Source organism: Myotis myotis, unplaced genomic scaffold, assembly GCF_014108235.1.
Source record: "Myotis myotis isolate mMyoMyo1 unplaced genomic scaffold, mMyoMyo1.p scaffold_m19_p_12, whole genome shotgun sequence".
NCBI classification, from domain to species: domain Eukaryota; kingdom Metazoa; phylum Chordata; class Mammalia; order Chiroptera; family Vespertilionidae; genus Myotis; species Myotis myotis.
The window spans coordinates 14,014,393-14,032,485 of record NW_023416316.1 but is presented as its reverse complement, the minus strand read 5'-3'; the positions used below and the strand labels follow the sequence as shown (position 1 = coordinate 14,032,485).

The following is an 18,093-nucleotide window of genomic DNA, read 5'->3' as shown; positions in this document are numbered from 1 at the left end:
ATAAGGATGTCCTCATGGGTATCTCCTTTTATCTTCACAGAAGCACAAGTAAATAGAACTTGTTTTATTAAATTTCCTTAATGCAGTCATGGTGGACTTTGATAAAGGTACACAAAAGGAATGTCACCAACACTTTGTACCTAACTTAAAAAGGATCAGTTGGCATCTAAGGGAGATTTTTGCAGGCACTTCAAACAATATAGGTGGTTTCCATAATTCAAGTCTACCTTCTTTCTACAGCTGAGCAGCCTAGAATCAGACACTTGGGTTGGTGGACAAATTTTCATAAATCAATTTGTTATTAGAAGATGGCAAGGAAGTTTTTTATTTTCCAAAAACACCCACTCTTTTTCTCCTCCTCCCCTTCTTTTTTTTTGCAGCAGAGAATGAATTCTAAATGGAAAATACTGTTATTGGTTTCATTTGCTTTATCACTGACATTGATTAAGCATCATTTCCGGTAAATATAAAAAAATTAATGAATCATTATCTTTAGTGATTGGCAGAGTTGATCTAAAATACTGAGTTTTTCCCAAAAAGTATTAATAAACACTCCCTAAATTAATCAAAAATTATCTTCTCTTTGGGAAATAAATAAAATCATAAATATACTAATCCTTTCATTTTTCAACATTCAATGAGTATTTATTGAGTACCTTCTTGGTACCAGGCTCTGTTCCAGGTGCTGGAAAAAAAATTGATTCAAACAAAGTTACTGCTCCTATGACACTTTACAGTCTAGGAGAAGAAAATAGACAATAAGCAAAGAAATATGTAATATATTATCAGGAGCATTGTATTATATATATAATAATGCTATGAAGAAAGAAGTAAGGCAAGATAACAGGATAGAAAGTGTTGGGGGCTATTTTAGATATATTTTATTTTTATTTTTATTTTTTTATTAAATCTTTATTGTTCAGATTATCACATTTGTTCCTCTTTTTTCCCCCCATAACTCCCCTCCTCCCAGTTCCCGCCCCACCCTCCGCCCTCACTCCCCACCCACTGTCCTCATCCATAGGTGCACGATTTTTGTCCAGTCTCTTCCCACATCTCCCACACCCCATTCCCCCCCAAGAATAGTCAGTCTATTCCCTTTCTATGTCCCTGATTCTATTATAATCACCAGTTCATCAGATTATTTATTCACTTGATTCTTAGATTCACTTGTTGATAGATGCATGTTTGTTGTTCATAATTTGTATCTTTACCTTTTTCTTCTTCTTCCTCTTCTTAAAGGATACCTTTCAGCATTTCATATAATACTGGTTTGGTGGTGATGAACTCCTTTAGCTTTTTCTTATCTGTGAAGCTCTTTATCAGACCTTCAGTTCTGAATGATAGCTTTGCTGGATAAAGTAATCTTGGTTGTAGGTTCTTGGCATCCATCACTTTGAATATTTCTTGCCACTCCCTTCTGGCCTGCAAAGTTTCTGTTGAGAAATCAGCTGACAGTCGTATGGGTATTCCCTTGTAGGTAACTGAGTTTCTTTCTCTTGCTGTTTTTAAGATTCTCTCTTTATCTTTTGCTCTTGGCATTTTAATTATGATGTGTCTTGGTGTGGTCCTCTTTGGATTCCTTTTGTTTGGGGTTCTCTGCGCTTCCTGGACCTGTAAGTCTATTTCTTTCACCAGGTAGGGGAAGTTTTCTGTCATTATTTCTGCAAATAGGTTTTCAATATCTTGCTCTCTCTCATCTTCTGGCACCCCTATAATTCTGATGTTGGTACGCTTAAAGCTGTCCCAGAGGCTCCTTACACTATCTTCGTATTTTCGGATTCTTTTTTCATTTTGCTTTTCTGGTTGGGTGTTTTTTGCTTCTTCACATTTCAAATCTTTGACTTGATTCTTGCGCTCCTCTGGTCTGCTGTTGGGAGTCTGTATAATATTCTTTATTTCAGTCAGTGTATGCTTAATTTCTAGTTGGTTCTTTATCACAACATCGAGGGTCTCATTAGATTTCTTGAGGATCTCACTACATTTATCGGCAGTTTCTAGAAAATTATTGAAAGACCTTAAAAGTGAGGTTTTTAGCTCTATATCCTCCATTTCTGTCATATTTCTTCGTCTCCGCATTTTTTATGCTTTCTTGGTGCACCCCCTTGTGGTCTTTGAGCGCAGTCTTGTTGTAGTTAAGCCTTGATTGTTGTCGGCAATACTGGGGGTGATTTGACCTCCAGGCTAACTGGCTATGAGAGTCAGCTGTGTCTGCAGTGGGAGAACTTCTGTGCTGGATCTCTAGGGCGGTGCTAATCTAGCGTTTGCCTAAGGCTATCCGGTAAATGGCTCTGTGCAGGGCTTGGGCGGGGCGGGTCCCTGGGGATCTACAGGGTGGGTGGAGCGAGCAGTTATGGCTGCTTTCAGTTCTGTCCCCAGGGGCTCTGCCTCTCAGAGTCCCAGCAACCGCTGCAAACCTCGGAGAGAAAGCTGCCTTCAAGTTCTGACCGAAGCCAGACAGTCCCACTTCTCCCGCTTGAGTCTGGGTCCCTAGAGACTCGCCCGGATCTGGAGCTCAGAGTCTGAAACTCCCTCCCGGTTGAAAACAACAACCACGCCCTCAGCCGCCAGCCCGCTCCGCATGCACTCCGCACCTTAGTATTTCACTTCAGCACTGCGCCTCCTCTGAGTCGGTATGCTATTTTCTTTCCTCCTAGTTGTAGAACTTCCACTCAGCCAGCCTTCCTGTGGTCCTGGATGATGTCCGTTCCGTCTTTTAGTTGTATTTTTGAAGTGGTTGTTCGAGGCAGCAAACTCCGGAGTTAACCTATGTCACCATCTTGGTTTCTCTAACCTATTTTAGATATATTTTAAATTACATCAAAGTAATAGGAACAAGACTCAAAGTGACCTGTTGTAGAATCACAGTTGTACTGGAAAACAAATTTGCTAACCTGCTAGAATTCTCTTACATAAATAAGTTCAAATTCTTATCTCAGCCATACCTTCCTCCTTATGTTTTGTTTTTTAATAAGCAATGCATTGTAACTGAAGGCTATTTGAAAATTAGCTATATTGTGGTAGCTAATGTTTTAAAATTAGCCCCCTTGCTTTGGTATCATATTCTACATATTATTTGCCCTCTCGGGGAATATGCCTTCATAGAAAGGACCAATGTCATGTCAGAGCTGGATGCCATATATTCCATATATTCTGTAGCATTCTGGCTGGCATATAGTAGGTGTTTAGTAATTATCTGGCTAACAAGTGAGTAAATGAATGAATCTGAATTCTAGATTTTCTGATATTCTAATTGCAGTAGGGATTTGTTCAAATTTAACACTAAGTGCATTTTTTTCATTTATAAAGAATAAAGAAGAACCTACAGAAGATAAGTCTCTGCTGGTAAGAATCTGTGTTTCATAATTATTCTACAAACTGTATTGAGAGCAAACTGGTTGGAGTCAAGTGGGTCCTAATGCTGATGGCAATCAAAAAGTACAGAAAAATAACTAAATTCTCTAGAGGCAACCACTGACAAATTTCTTGGGTATCAGTTCATAAATATTCTACACACACAATATAAATGTATATGTGTGTATGTGACCATCTCCAAATTTTTCTCACTTGACACATTCACCTGCTTACATACCAGACAAGTTTTTGACATTTGCTATAGTTTAAATATCTCCATCCAGGATGATATAATTGATAGCTCTCATTAGTCAACCACGTTTTCTACTATTGACCATTGTGTAGGACCCGAAAAATTAGTGAAATTTAGTCAAAATTAGTATAAAAAATAATATGAATCTTAGAAAAATTCTTCATTTGTCATTGTATATTTTTAATGGAGTTCAGCATGAATGATTAGATTTTGAAAAAGCATGAGGCCTGGGCAATTCTATAATAAAATATCTTTGGCTAAAAATGCCTCTGAAATGTCAAAAAGGGATGGACTTCTAATAGTTTTTATAAATATTTGATTTTGAAATAATTATTGATTCACAAGAAGTTGCAAAAATATTAAGTACAAAGAGGTCATATGTACCTTTCATCCAAGTGTCTCCAATATTACATCTTACATAATTGTACTATATCAAAACGAGAAATTGATGATGGAACAATGTAGTATATAATTACATGAGATTTTATTACATGTATAGATATGTGTAACCACCACAGCAGTCAAAATATAAAACTATTCCCTAACCACAAAGACATCCTCTGAGCCACCATTTATACTCACACTCAACCTCTTTTCTCTCACCTTCCCTAACACCTAGTACTACTAATCTAGTTTTATCTCTATAATTTTGTCAATTTGAAAGTGTTTATAAATGGAATCATACAGTATATGATCTATTTATTGAGATAAGCATTTTCCACTCAGCATAATGCCCTTGAGGTTCAGCCATGTTGTTGTGAATATCAATAGGTCATATACTTTTTTTTTTAATCCTCACCCGAGGATATTTTTCCATTAATCTTTTAGAGAGAGTGGAAGAGAGAGGGAAAACAGAGAGAAACATCGATGTGAGAGAAACACATGTATTTGTTGCCTCCTTCATGAGCCCCAACCAAGGCCCTGCAACTGAGGTACGTGGCCTTGACCGGAATTGAACCCGGGACCCTTTGGTCCGCAGGCCAACACTCTATCCACTGAGCCAAATGGGCTAGGGCGGTCATACCTTTTTATTGCTGGGTAATATTCCACAAAGGGATGTACCAAAGTTTATATAACTATTCACCTGCTGAGAGGCATCTTGGTTGACAGTTCTTTTCTTACAGTGGAAAATATTGCTCCACTTCCTTTTGGGTCCATGATTTCTGATGAGAAACACCACTTTCATTCAAATTATTTTTCCCCTATAGGTGAATCATTTCTCTCTCTGACTGCTTTCAAAGTTTTTTCTTTAACTTTCAGAAATTTAACTATCACCTCCAGCCGGCATGGCTCAGTGGTTGAGCGTCGACCTACAAACCAGGAGGTCAGGGTTCGATTCCCGGTCAGGGCACATGGCCGGGTTGTGGGCTCCATCCCCAGTGTGGGGCGTACAGGAGGCAGCTGATTGATGATTCTCTCGCATCATTGATGTTTCTCTCTCTCTCTCTCTCCCTCTCTGAAATCAATAAAATATATTTTAAAAAAGAAATTTAACTACCATGTGCTTTAGGTTTACCCTGTTTGTTTACTCAGTTTTTTGAATCTGTATGTTGATGTCTTTTATCAAATTATGGGGAGTGTTCAGCCATTTTTTAAATCACTTTTTCAGTCCCACCCATTTTTTTTTCTCCTTCTGGTACTCCAATTGCATGATCTTTTGTTATAGTCCCACATTTCCCTGAGGCTATGTTAATTTTTTTTCCCATTCTTTTTCTCTGTTGTTCAGACTGAGTGATTTCTATTATTCTATCTTTAGGTTAATTGATTCTCTCCTCCATTCTCTACATTATGCTATTATTCAGCCTACCCATTGAGTTTTTACTTCAGTTATTGTATTTTTTAAGTTCTAAAATTTATATTTGGTTCTTCTTTATATCTTCTATATCTTTGATAAGACGTTCTGTATCTTTGCTGTCACTTTCTATTTTTTCATTTATTTCAAGTGTTTGTAATTGCACAATGAAGCATTTTTACAATGGCTGCTTTAAAATCCTTGTCAGATAATTCTAACAACTGTGTTATGGCATTTGCAGACTGTCCTTTCTCATTCAGAGATCTTCTTGATTCTTAGTATGAAAACTTCCTGATTCTTGATATAGTAAGTGATTTTTTTAAAATAAATTTTTTAATTGATTTCAGAGAGGAAGAGAGAGGGAGAGAGAGAAACATCAATGATGAGAGAGAATCACTGATCGGCTGCCTCCTGCACACCCCCTATTGGGGATTGAGCCCGCAACCCGAGCATGTGCCCTTGACCGGAATTGAACCTGGAACCCTTCAGTCCGTAGGCCAATGCTCTAGCCACCGAGCCAAACCAGCTAGGGCAGTAAGTGATTTTTATTGAAACCTGGACATTTTGGGTATTATGAGGCTCTGTATCTCACTTAAATATTGAATTTTCACAGGCATCCTCTTATACTGCTCAAGCTGGGACATGGGTAGCACCTGCTCATTACTGTCAATTGAGGGGTAAAATTTCAAGTTCTCATCTCTGCCTCCGTTGAAACCTGGGGAGGAGCTCCTTGTTACTAATAGCAGGGATGGAAATTCAGGCTCCCTACATGGTCTCTGCTGACACCAACCACAGGAGGATGGCCACAATTGCTGAGCAGTGGTGGGAGTTCTAACCCCTACTAACTTCCTCTAACTCTACACCAGGGAGGAGGTGAGGGAGCCTCATTACAGTCTATAGAGGATGGGAATCTGAGCTTTCTACGTGCCTTTGCTATAAGGATGGACAGTTTTTCTGTGGTATTGGGCTGGAGTACAGTGAATGGTGTTTAAAAGTGTTCTATCCTTCCTAGCTTGCCATTTTCCTGGTCCTTTAGCTGTAAAGAGCAGGCTTTTCTTGGGGCTCTTTTTGTGTCTGTGCCCATTGGCATTTCTGGGTTGCTGGCTTCTCTAGTATCCAATCTGGCATATATGTGGCAGAAAACCCAAGGAATTCACTGTCATGTCAATCTTTGAGTCCCAAGATACCTACCTGATCTGCCTTCTCTCCACCTTTCAGAGTCTTTATATATGATGTTCAGGGGTTTCAGCTATACTTAGTGATAGTAATAGGGAAAAATAGTACTATTTCATCTTTCTGGAAGCAGAAATCGCTTAAAGTTATTTTATAAAATATCCCTGGTTTATAAAAGGGAAATTCCCTCATGACCTTGCTAATTAAATAATTAGCTTAAAAGTACAACAAACCCTTAGGTGGGTCCTCTTTAAATGAAAATCAAAGATGAATATCTGGCCCTGACCGGTTTGGCTCAGTGGATAGAGCATCGGCCTGTGGACTGAAGGGTCCCGGGTTCAATTCCGGTCAAGGGCATGTACCTTGGTTGCAGGCACATCCCCAGTAGGGGGTGTGCAGGAGGCAGTTGATCGATGTTTCTCTCTCATCGATGTTTCTAACTCTCTATCCCTCTCCCTTCCTCTCTGTAAAAAAATAAATAAATAAAAAATAATCAATAAAATATATTTTTTAAAAAAAGATGAATATCTGAGCCCCTACTTCAACCCCCTCATTTCAACGCATAACAGAGTATCTATCACATAGTAAGCTACTGTTTGATAAATGAATTAATTAAATCTGCATTTTTGCCTGAATATACATTATTCTTCCTGCTCTGTTAATTTTTAAAATATGTTTTTATTTATTTCAGAGAGGAAGGGAAAGGGAGAGAGATAGAAACATCAATGATGAAAAGGAGTCATCGACTGGCTGCCTCTTGCACGGCCCCTACTGGGGATCGAGCTGCAACCCTGACATGTGCCCTGATGGTGAATTGAATGGTGATCTCCTGGTTCATGGGTCAGTGCTCAACCACTGAGCTACACCAGTCAAGCTTCTCTGTTAATTTTTAAAATATGTCCCCCATTCATGAACCATACTGTTCCTTGTCTTTCTGCCTTTGGTCATGACCTCTTCACCCTATCCCTCTTTAGTTCTTATCCTAGACCCAGCTTATATATTTCTTTTCCAGCTGGTTTCCCTTAAGCCCAAATTTAGGGAGATCTGTTTTTCCCTATTAGCCCTTATCACTCTGTACTATGATTATCTATTTAATCTTGTCTTTCCCACCAGTTTATCAGCTTCCTGAGGGTGGGAGCTGATCTAAATGTTCACAGTTACCAAAACAGCAACAAATAGTGCCTGTCATATTATAGAGATGCAACATATGTTTGCTGCATGAGTGCGTTACTGTTAACTTGATTTTCTCTTTGTACCCAGGGATCATGAAGCAGAAGAACCTCGGCTATCAGACTGGTTTACTCCTAAGTAAGGACAAAAAATTCTGATATATATATATATATATATTAGAGAAATATGCTAATTAACCGGGACGCTGTAATGGGTTGAACGGACAGGAGGAGGTTGCGTGTGCAGCGGCAGGGGCGGGGCGACAGGGGCCTCTGCACGCCTGCACTGGGGGAGGGCCTGATCAGCAGCGGCGCAGCTGCTTTAAGGGCCAGAGAGGGAGGCAGGGCCGGACAGCAGTAGACACACCTGCTGCAGGGCCCAGGGAGCGAGGCAGGGCTGGACTGGCGACTCAAGGGTGGGTGGCGCTGCACGATTTCGAATCGCGTGGTGGGCTCCTAGTATAACAATAATAGTATAACTCAATTTTAACAGGAAAAATTTTCCCCCATAATCAAATTGTAGCTATTCTGAGAGGCTCCCAAGACTTAGAGTTCTTGTCTTTAAGGCTTTTATGTACAAAACGAGGGTCTATTTATAAAGAGTCAGGCATTTAAGGGTCAGAATGAGAAAGCTATCATCTGGTTTAACATTCCTGGTTTTATTAGGGGAAAGAAAAATGATCTCTCTTGTCTTTTTGTTTAAAAAATAAAATGATCTCTTCAATATTGAGATATCTGGGGGAAAGCTCAGTTTTTGTTCTCGTTAAGAAGAAAAAACTAGCCCTAGCTGGTTTGGCTCAGTGGATAGAGTGTTGGCCTATGGACTGGAAGGTCCTGGGTTCGATTCTGATCAAGGGCACATGCCCGGGTGGTGGACTCGATCCCCAGTAGAGGGCATGCAGGAGGCAGCTGATCAATGCTTCTCTCACATCATTGATGTTTCTATCTCCTTCTCCCTTCCTCTTGGAAATCAAGAAAAATATATTTAAAAAATAAAATAAAAAATAAAGAAGAAAAAAACTATAAGCTTAAAGTAAATATAAAAGAATAAATATCTCAGAAGAGCCAAATAAAGTGTGAAAAATAAGAGAAATTTGCCTTAACAAATATAAAAACATATTCTAACACCATTGTGATCAAATCAACATGGAATAGATCAGAAGAATAGTAAATCCAGAATTAGAGCACAAGAATACTATGTGAAAATTTATATATAATAAAGATGGTATTTTAAAAATCAGTGAGGACAGTTATGAACTAAGTACAAAGAATTCCTAAAGACAAAGGTCTTCTCCTAGTCCTCCAGATGCTTGAGAGGGCTCTTATGAAGCTTCCCTCCCCATTATCAGAGCTCCTAGAATTTATTACCAAAATTCATTGTAATACACTCATAAAATGCATTATAGATTTAATTCATTGGGGGGGGGTGGATTGAAATTTTCTATTCAAATAAATATTTATGGCTAAAAAAAAATCAGTGAGGAAAGGGTGGATTCTTTCATAAATGATGCTGGTACTACTGGCAATCTAAGTGGGAAAAACATGAAGCCCCATCCTATGCTATATATAAATTCCTAAAAGATTAAATGTAAAAAATAAACATGTTTCTCTTATTAAAAAGTCAGTAAGAGAACATGTAAAAATCTAGGTAAGAAGGACATCTTAATTAATGTTGGAAACGTAATTTTAAAAGACATATATCACTATATAAAATTTAAAAAACTTTTATTTGGTTTAAGAAGAACCAAAATTTAATAGATGAGAAAAACATCTGGGGAAAATTTTTTATAATATAGATAATAGAATAATTATCTAACTATAAGGAACTCTTACAAACTGCTGAGAAAAAAATTAACAATTCTATGGAAAAATATGATGCAGTAGAGCCAACAAGCATATGAAAAGATGCTTAAATTGAGATAGCCAACAAGCATATGAAAAGATGCTTAAATTCACTGGAAATTAGAGAAATATAATAAAAAGTAATAATGAGTTATTATACCATCAAACTGGATTTTTTTTTTAAAGCTACAGTCTATTTTTTTTTTTTTCCTGTAATTGGCTTCCAAAATGAAAGGGCCAGTTCTGTAATCCTTTTTCAACAATCTTTAAGATTGCTTTTGAGCCCAGCCAGTGTAGTCCAGTGGTTGAGCGACGATCTATGAACCAGGAAGTCAGGGTTCAATTCCCAGTCAGGGCACATGCCCCGGTTGCAGGCTCAATCCCCAGTGTGGTGTGCAGGAAGCAGACTATCAATGATTCTCTTTCATCATTGATATTTCTATCTCTCTCCCTCTCCCTTTCTCTCTGTAACCAATAAAAATTTTTTTTAAAGATTGCTTTTAAGTTATTTTAGGTAATATTCATATTTCCAGACTTTTTCTCTTCACTTGGACAATTTAAATGATGCTAAAGAACATAAGATAGCCTTGGTCAGGTAGCTCAGTTGGTTAGAGCATCATCCCAATACAACAAGGTTGCGGGTTTGATCCCTGTCAGAACACATATAGGAATCAACCACTTGCTGAACACAAAAATAAGTGGAACACAAATCTCTCTCTCTCTAATCAAAATAAAAGCTACAGTCTAATAGTGTAGGGAAAGTGCTCATGGAAATGTGAGGTATTATAGCTATTAACATGTATTAAAAGTGAACATACATATATACAGCAATCCTACTCCTGAGACTATCCAGCAAAAATAACAGTGACAACACATAAGGATATAAAATTAAGGAAGTTTATAGTATCACTTTTCATAGTGCTAAAAAGAACCCCAGAAATAACATGAACACCAATTCATAAGGAAATGTCTAAACAAACTGTCCAACATCTTGAAAAGAATGAATAAGAACTAGTCCAGATCACCTGGAAGGATTTCCATAAGGTTGTGTTGAATGAGAAAAGCAAGGTGCAGGAATGTGTGCATTATTTCATTACTGTAAAATAAACAAGATTTAAAAGTCTGGATACATATATATTTACATGTATGTGTGTATATTGCATACATATTATTTATAGAATTATATAAATATAGAGGAAAAAAGAAAAGGGCACAATTTATGGTATATTTCTTTCCAATATATCACTTCTACTTCTTACTCCTTTTATACTCGTGCTCAGTTTGCTAGACCTAGACATAAGTCAATATAGCCTTAACTTACAGAAAGAGTCCCTACCCTCTCTCTCCAGGTACACTTTTTGGACATATTATATTTTTCCTTATTATTATCATAAATCATATATCATCAAATCTTAGTGATACCTGTAGCATTGAAATCATTTAAAATTCATTTTATCCCAGCCGGCATGGCTCAGTGGTTGAGCATCAACTCATGAACCAGGAGGTCACAGTTTGATTCCTGGTCAGGGCACATGCCCGGGTTGCAGGCTCGATCCTATTGGGGGAGTGCAGGAGTCAGCCAATCAGTGATTCTCTCTCATCATTGATGTGTCTGTCTCTCTCTCTCCCTTCCTCTCTGAAATCAATAAAGATATATTTTTTAGAAATTAATTTTAATTCTTCCTTTACTAAGAATGTGAATATATTAGGTCACATATATTATTTTCCTGTGTCATCATTGTGCTTCCTTCTATGTCACACCTCTGATAGTCTACAGGATTAATACTACTGTAGCATTTATTTGTGTACTTTCTTTCAAGCAATTTCCATTGTAAGCATATACTTCATAATCAGGTCACTTTGTGTCTTGCTGGACACCCTCTGCTCAGGCCTCATGAGCTGTTTCTTAAGCTTCTCAGATACTTTATCTAAGTATGAAAGAAACAACTCAAGTAAGATGAAGTAACTTTAATAACAGGGTTGTTGGCAGAGATCTGGGTAAGGTTAAGAGATCTGACAATGGATATGGAGATGCCAAGGGGCTTGCACAGCAGGAAGTTGTGACCAACCACCTTAGGCCTATAAAGGGACAAGTGAAGGAATGGTGCCCCTGGAGACCAGGGATTTCTGGAACTATGAAATAGTCGCCAACCGAAGTTGCCATTGCATATGGACACAGTCACTGTCAAGATCACAATAAAACTGGGAGAGAGAGTAGGAAAATATATAACCTCTCTTTCTGCCCTCTGATCTTATGCTGGTGCCTGCCATTAGCAGAACCCACTGAAAACCATACAGCAGGGGACCTAGGGTGATCAGTCTGCTCCCAAAGGTTACAGCCAGGTAGAGAACTGCTGAGGGTGGATAGAGAAAAGATAAATGGAGAAAAACTAGCCCAACCCATAATTTTTGCCACTCAGCATCATTTCTCCACCTTCACTTAGATGAAAAAGCTCATGTTCCCCAATCAGGAGAAATGCAAAGTCCTTTCAGCTACGGGGAATCATCAAGGTGATGACAATTCAGCCATATTCCCATCTAGAACTTAAATGGTAACATTAGCCATCTCCAGTATTCTTCATATAAGGTGGCAGAGAAAGGGGAGAAAATAATTAACACAATAAATCATGGCTACAATATTACCTCTGTAGCTACTCAGGAGATTGGTAATACAAGGAAGTAGTTGATAATCACTGCTTCCGGGTTTCCTTATCCTCTGATAACCCCTTCGAGTTCGTACCTTACAGGATGATCCAAACTTCCATTCCTGAAGAGTCTGATTCCCTTAACGCCCCATCTTATTGAATGCCACAACTTCCCATTGACTATTATTACTAGAAATGGGAGTACTAAGGGGTACCCTAGAGAATCCCTTGGGTTCTATATGTAGCCCTCCTTGCCAACATTATGCAACTGCACCTTAATATCTCCTTGGTGATGAAGATCAGCCACACCAGCCAGTGCAATAATGCCATGTTCTGCCTGTTAGCTCCAAGTGACCTGCTATCAGGTTCAAAAAACCATGACTTATTCCCTAGATTCTAGGGCCTAGAAGAAGGACTCCTCCATTGGGAACTAGGAACTCTAAACCCACTGAACCTAAAGTCACAACAATGGAAAGTAAACACTCTATATGTGACTTATCAGATATGATCATAAGCAGGAACATCCCCACCACCACCTTGCTTTATAGATTGTAAATACCTTTGGAAGAAATGGTATCTCACATTGTTAATTAATTCAAAGCATTAATGGTGTATTATAGAACAGTACCTCAATGTTTCAGGAAATTATCTCTGAACTAACACTGAAACTGAGACTTTTCCTGGCCATTCCAGTTTCTACCAGGTCAGCTACCGCCGGACAGTGATGCACATAGTCAGACCAGATAGCTTCATGGAAGTGAGCCACCTGCCACACTACTTTCACCATAAAATATGTACCTTGGGTGGAGGCAATATTATGTGTGATACAATAGCAATGAATAAGGTATTCTGCAAGTCAACAAAGCTGTCAGATTTGTAGGCAGGGAGAGCAAATCCCTACCCAGAACATGAAACATTCCCTGGAGGAAAAGATGCTGGCCCTTTCATGGTGGAGTCTAATATAATCAAGCAGCCATCACTTGGATGGCTGGTCCCCCTCAGAAACGGTGTCCTATTGTAGGGTCAGAGTTGGCCCCTGCTGCTGGCAGCACTGGCTAATAGCTCAGTCTTAGTAAGGGGATGTCTGTGTCATTGAGCCCATGCGTAATCTCCTTGGACTCCAAGTAGCTGGAGCCACTTTGGTACACAGACACTAAGCCAGCTACAGAGAGGCTAAGCAAGGCATCGAAAGGATAGGTCATCTTGTCCACCTGATTTCTGAGAGCCTCTTTTGCAGAGCATGTCTTCTGGCTAACATTTAAATCTAATGACTCTCAGTCTCTTCTATTTCTTCCTCTTCTATTTATCAAATAAGTTCTAAACACAGGGTTTTTTTTGTTTGTTTGTTTTTATTGCTTAAAGTATGAAAAAGAGTATTACATATGTTTCCTTCCCCACCCAGCCCCTTGACATTCCCCTGGCCTCCCCTACGCCCCAGTGTCTTGTGTCCATTGGTTATGCTTATATGCATGCATACAAGTCCTTCGGTTGATCTCTTACCTCCCCTCCCGCCACCCAACCCTCCCCGGCCTTCCCGCTGTAGTTTGACAGTCTGTTTGATGCTGCTCTGCCTCTGTATCTATTTTTGTTCATCAGTTTATAATGGTCTTTATTTTTTTTTTAAATATATATTTTATTGATTTTTTACAGGGAGGAAGGGAGAGGGATAGAGAGTTAGAAACATCGATGAGAGAGAAACACCGATCAGCTGCCTCCTGCACACTCCCCACTGGGGATGTGCCCGCAACCAAAGTACATGCCCTTGACCGGAATCGAACCTGGGACCCTTGAGTCCGCAGGCTGACGCTCTATCCACTGAGCCAAACCGGTTAGGGCATAATGGTCTTTATTATCCATAAATGAGTGAGATCATGTGGTATTTTTCTTTCATTGACTGGCTTATTTCACTTAGCATAATGCTCTCCAGTTCCATCCATGCCGTTGCAAATGGTAAGAATTCCTCCTTTTTTACAGCAGCGTAGTATTCCATTGTGTAGATGTACCACAGTTTTCTAATCCATTCACCTGCTGATGGGCACTTAGGCTATTTCCAGATCTTCGCTATGGTAAATTGTGCTGCTATGAATACAGGGATGCATATATCCTTTCTGATTGGTTTCTGGTTTCTTGGGATAAATTCCTGGAAGTGGGATCACTGGGTCAAATGGGAGTTCCATTTTTGACTTTTTTGAGGAAACTCCATACTGTCTTCCATAGTGGCTGCACCAGTCTGCATTCCCACCAGCAGTGCACAAGTGTTCCCTTTTCTCCGCATCCTCCCTCTCCAGCACTTGTCGTTTGTTGATTTGTTGATGATAGCCATTCTGACAGGTATAAGATGATACCTCATTGTTGTTTGATTTGCATCTCTCAGATGATTAGTGACTTTGAGCATGTTTAAATATGTCTCTTGGCTGAATGTCCTCTTTTGAAAAGTATCTATTTAGGGCCTTTGCCCATTTTTTGATTGGACTGTTTATCTTCCTTTGTTAAATTGTATGAGTTCCCTATAAATGTCGGAGATTCTACCTGAACTAATATGCTCAATTAATATCTGACAAAGGAGGTAAGAACATACAATGGAGTCAAGACAGTTTCTTCAATAAATGGTGCTAGGAAAATTGGACAGGTTGATGCAAAAAAAAATGAAACTAGACCACCAACTTACACCATATACAAAAATAAACTCAAAATGGATAAAGGACTTAAATGTAAGATGGGAAACCATAAAAATACTAGAGGAATCCAAAGGCAACAAAATCTCAGACATATGCTGAAGCAATTTCTTCACTGATACTGCTCCTAGAGCATTGGAAACTAAAGAGAAAATAAACAACTGTGACTACATCAAAATAAAAAGCTTCTGCACAGCAAAAGAAACCATCAACAAAACAACAAGAAAGCCCACTGCATAGGAGAACATATTTGCCAATGTTATCACCGATAAGGGTAAACACAGGTTTATAATTGCCTTTGCTTTCAGAGACTTTTTCTTCCACTCTGGAAGCAAATCATTAATCTGATCTAATGAGGGAAGAGAGATAATCTTCAAACCCTTTCATCTTCTCAAATAGATATTGATTAGTATCTGCAATGTACATAACTTCTAAGCACCATCACTGTGGCAAGGATACACCTGGCCAGTTTTAAGGTAGAGTTTAAGACTTGTGAGTCAAACAGAAATATATAACTATAAATTCTAAGTATAAGAAGAGTTTAAAAATAAATGTATACAAATAAATATATAAGTTAAAGAAATCCCTATAACAATAATAGGAGGTACCTTTGAAGATTTTATTACAGTAGTCTCTCCTTACCTGCAGTTTAGCTTTCCCCAGTTTTAGTTATGAATGGTCAACTGTGGTCTAAAAACATGAAATGGAAAATTCCAGAAATAATCAATTCATAAGTTTTAAATTGTATGCCATTCTGACTAGCACAATCTTGAGCTGATCTGCTCCATCCTGCCCAGGATGCTACATCCCTTTATCCAACGTATGAACTCTGTTCGTGCTACCCACCCATCAGTTAAAAAAAAAACACCCACCATAGTAATATATAGGGTTCAGTATTATCTGCAGTTTCTGGCATCCACTGGGGTCTTAGAATGTGTGCCCTGCAGATAAGAGGGGACTACTGTATATTATTATTAAAATACTATTAAGTGTTATCAAATCCTACTCTTGTCTGGGTCTGGATTTGTAATAAAACCTGCAATTATCAATAGCAAACTGGCTTCTCACCTGGTATGCATTTCCTTCCAAAATGAAGTTCAAATTTGCTTCAGTAGTTTAATACCCTGATTCCAGCAAAACTATTACTATTAATGCTGCTACTTCTGCTGTCACATTGTTATTATTAGAAGCAAATCTAATGTCATCCTCCCTTTTCTGGACTTTTTATTTTCTTACAATTTTATTGATGGGCCTAAAGCATTAGGGAAAAGGTGAAAAGAGAGTGCTCTATAGCTTCAAGGAAAAGAGGAAGGAGGAAAAGAAAAAGGAGAAGGGGACGGGAAAAACATAAGGAGACAGTGGTGCTGTCTGCTTTAGCTAGTAATTAGAGAAATATTCAAACCCTGGGCTACTTAAGTTTAAACAGCAGTCAGAGCTCAAAGAAAAAATTCCTGTGCTCAAAAGGCAATATGGTATAATGAGTAAGCACAGATTCTGTAGCCAAACTAGCTGATCTTGAATTCTGATTCTGCCATTTATTAACCAATCTGTGCCCAAGTTTCCCCATATGAAAAACGGATAATAATATCACTTATAAGACATTGCAAGGGTTAAATGAGTAATGCAAAGTACTAAATAATGGTGCCTGGCACATAGTAAGTACCTTATAATAATTAGCATATTCACTTGGACAATAACTTCTGCTATCATAATTAAGTTGAATCTGATCATTTGTTTCTTGTTTGTTCAACAGAAAACGTCCTGATGTAATAACAACAACTGACTGGCTCGCTCCAGTCATATGGGAAGAAACTTACAATAGACAGGTCCTGGAAAAATATTATAAAAGACTGAACATTACCATAGGCCTGGTTGTATGGTCTACTAGAAAGTAGGTGCTACTAATATTCATCCTTTTTTATTTTGGAAAAGTGTAGATAAGCACTCAAAGAGCTACTCATAATTAACCCCAATCATTATTCCTGGCTGGCCTGTATGTCTATTTATTTATTGTACCTATTTTCTCCAACTGTGGCTGAGTCGTTGACACTACTTGGAAATCTTTTCATTAATATTCATTTAGCTCTCTTTTTCTTTCTTCACAACAAACTTTGTAGTTCTTCTCAGGCCCCCAAATCACTACATTCTCTTTCACTAACCAATAGACTTAAGATACAGACCCAACTTCTCTATCCTTACTTACTGGCAGTTCTTTAGCAATAATGACATAAATAACGACAGCATGTTTAAATGATGTGTTCACCTGATGATTTTTAGCAAAATAAGTTTTTCCTGTGTTCGTTTTTTTCATGTTTTACAGGTTTACAGGACAGTATCTGAAACAGTTCATCCAATCTGCTAATAAGCACTTTATGATTGGCTACAATGTTATCTTTTATATCTTGATGGACGAGTTCTCCGTACCTCCCATAGAGTTAGGTCCCCTTCGAACATTTAAAGTATTGCCTATATTAAAAGAAAAGTTCTGGGAAGACTTTAATGTCCTACACATGAAGAACTTAAATGCGTACATCATAGAACACATCCAGTATGAAGTTGACTTTCTCTTCAGTATGAGTATAAACCAGATCTTCAAGAGTAACTTTGGAGTGGAAACCCTGGGCAAATCTGTAGCTCTACTTCATGCATGGTGGTATTTTGAGAATGTTAAAAAATTCCCTTATGAGAGAAGACCTAAATCAGCGGCTTTCATCCCTTTTGGAAAGGGAGATTTCTATTATCATAGTGCAATTTTTGGTGGCACACCTCATGAGGTTTTAACCTTCACTGCAGAATATCAAAAAGGAGTAATTCATGACATTGAAAATGAACTTAGCAGCACATACGAACGCCACCTAAACAAGTATTTTTTTGTCAATAAGCCTACTAAGTTGTTATCACCAGAATACAATTGGGATCCAACTTTTAGAACTCCTCCACAAATTAAACATGTTAAGATAGCATGGCAGTCAACCGGGATTTGATTGTTATATCATTAGCTTTATGGGTTAATAAGTGAATCATAATAATTACTTAAAAATAAAACATTAAAATTTTCAGTGTTTTAACAAAATGTGTGATCTTTCAAAATAATTTGTTTTCTCCTTATAATTTTAAATCTACCTATGCTGAACAAATGGTTAATTAAATGTTAGTGCACAGTAATGTTATTATCTACATATTATAAATA

General features: G+C 38.2%; 1 protein-coding gene across 1 annotated transcript; it reads left to right on the top strand.

The window, feature by feature from the left end:
• Nucleotides 1-6,147: 6,147 nt before the first annotated feature.
• On the top strand, nucleotides 6,148-17,915 carry LOC118667678 (N-acetyllactosaminide alpha-1,3-galactosyltransferase-like 1). Its single transcript, XM_036331467.1, has 4 exons — nucleotides 6,148-6,221; nucleotides 7,833-7,880; nucleotides 16,657-16,794; nucleotides 17,224-17,915. The coding sequence occupies exons 1-4, from the start codon at nucleotides 6,148-6,150 to the stop codon at nucleotides 17,885-17,887; spliced, it is 924 nt and encodes a 307-aa protein (XP_036187360.1). The 3' UTR covers nucleotides 17,888-17,915.
• The last annotated feature ends 178 nt before the right edge of the window (nucleotides 17,916-18,093 follow it).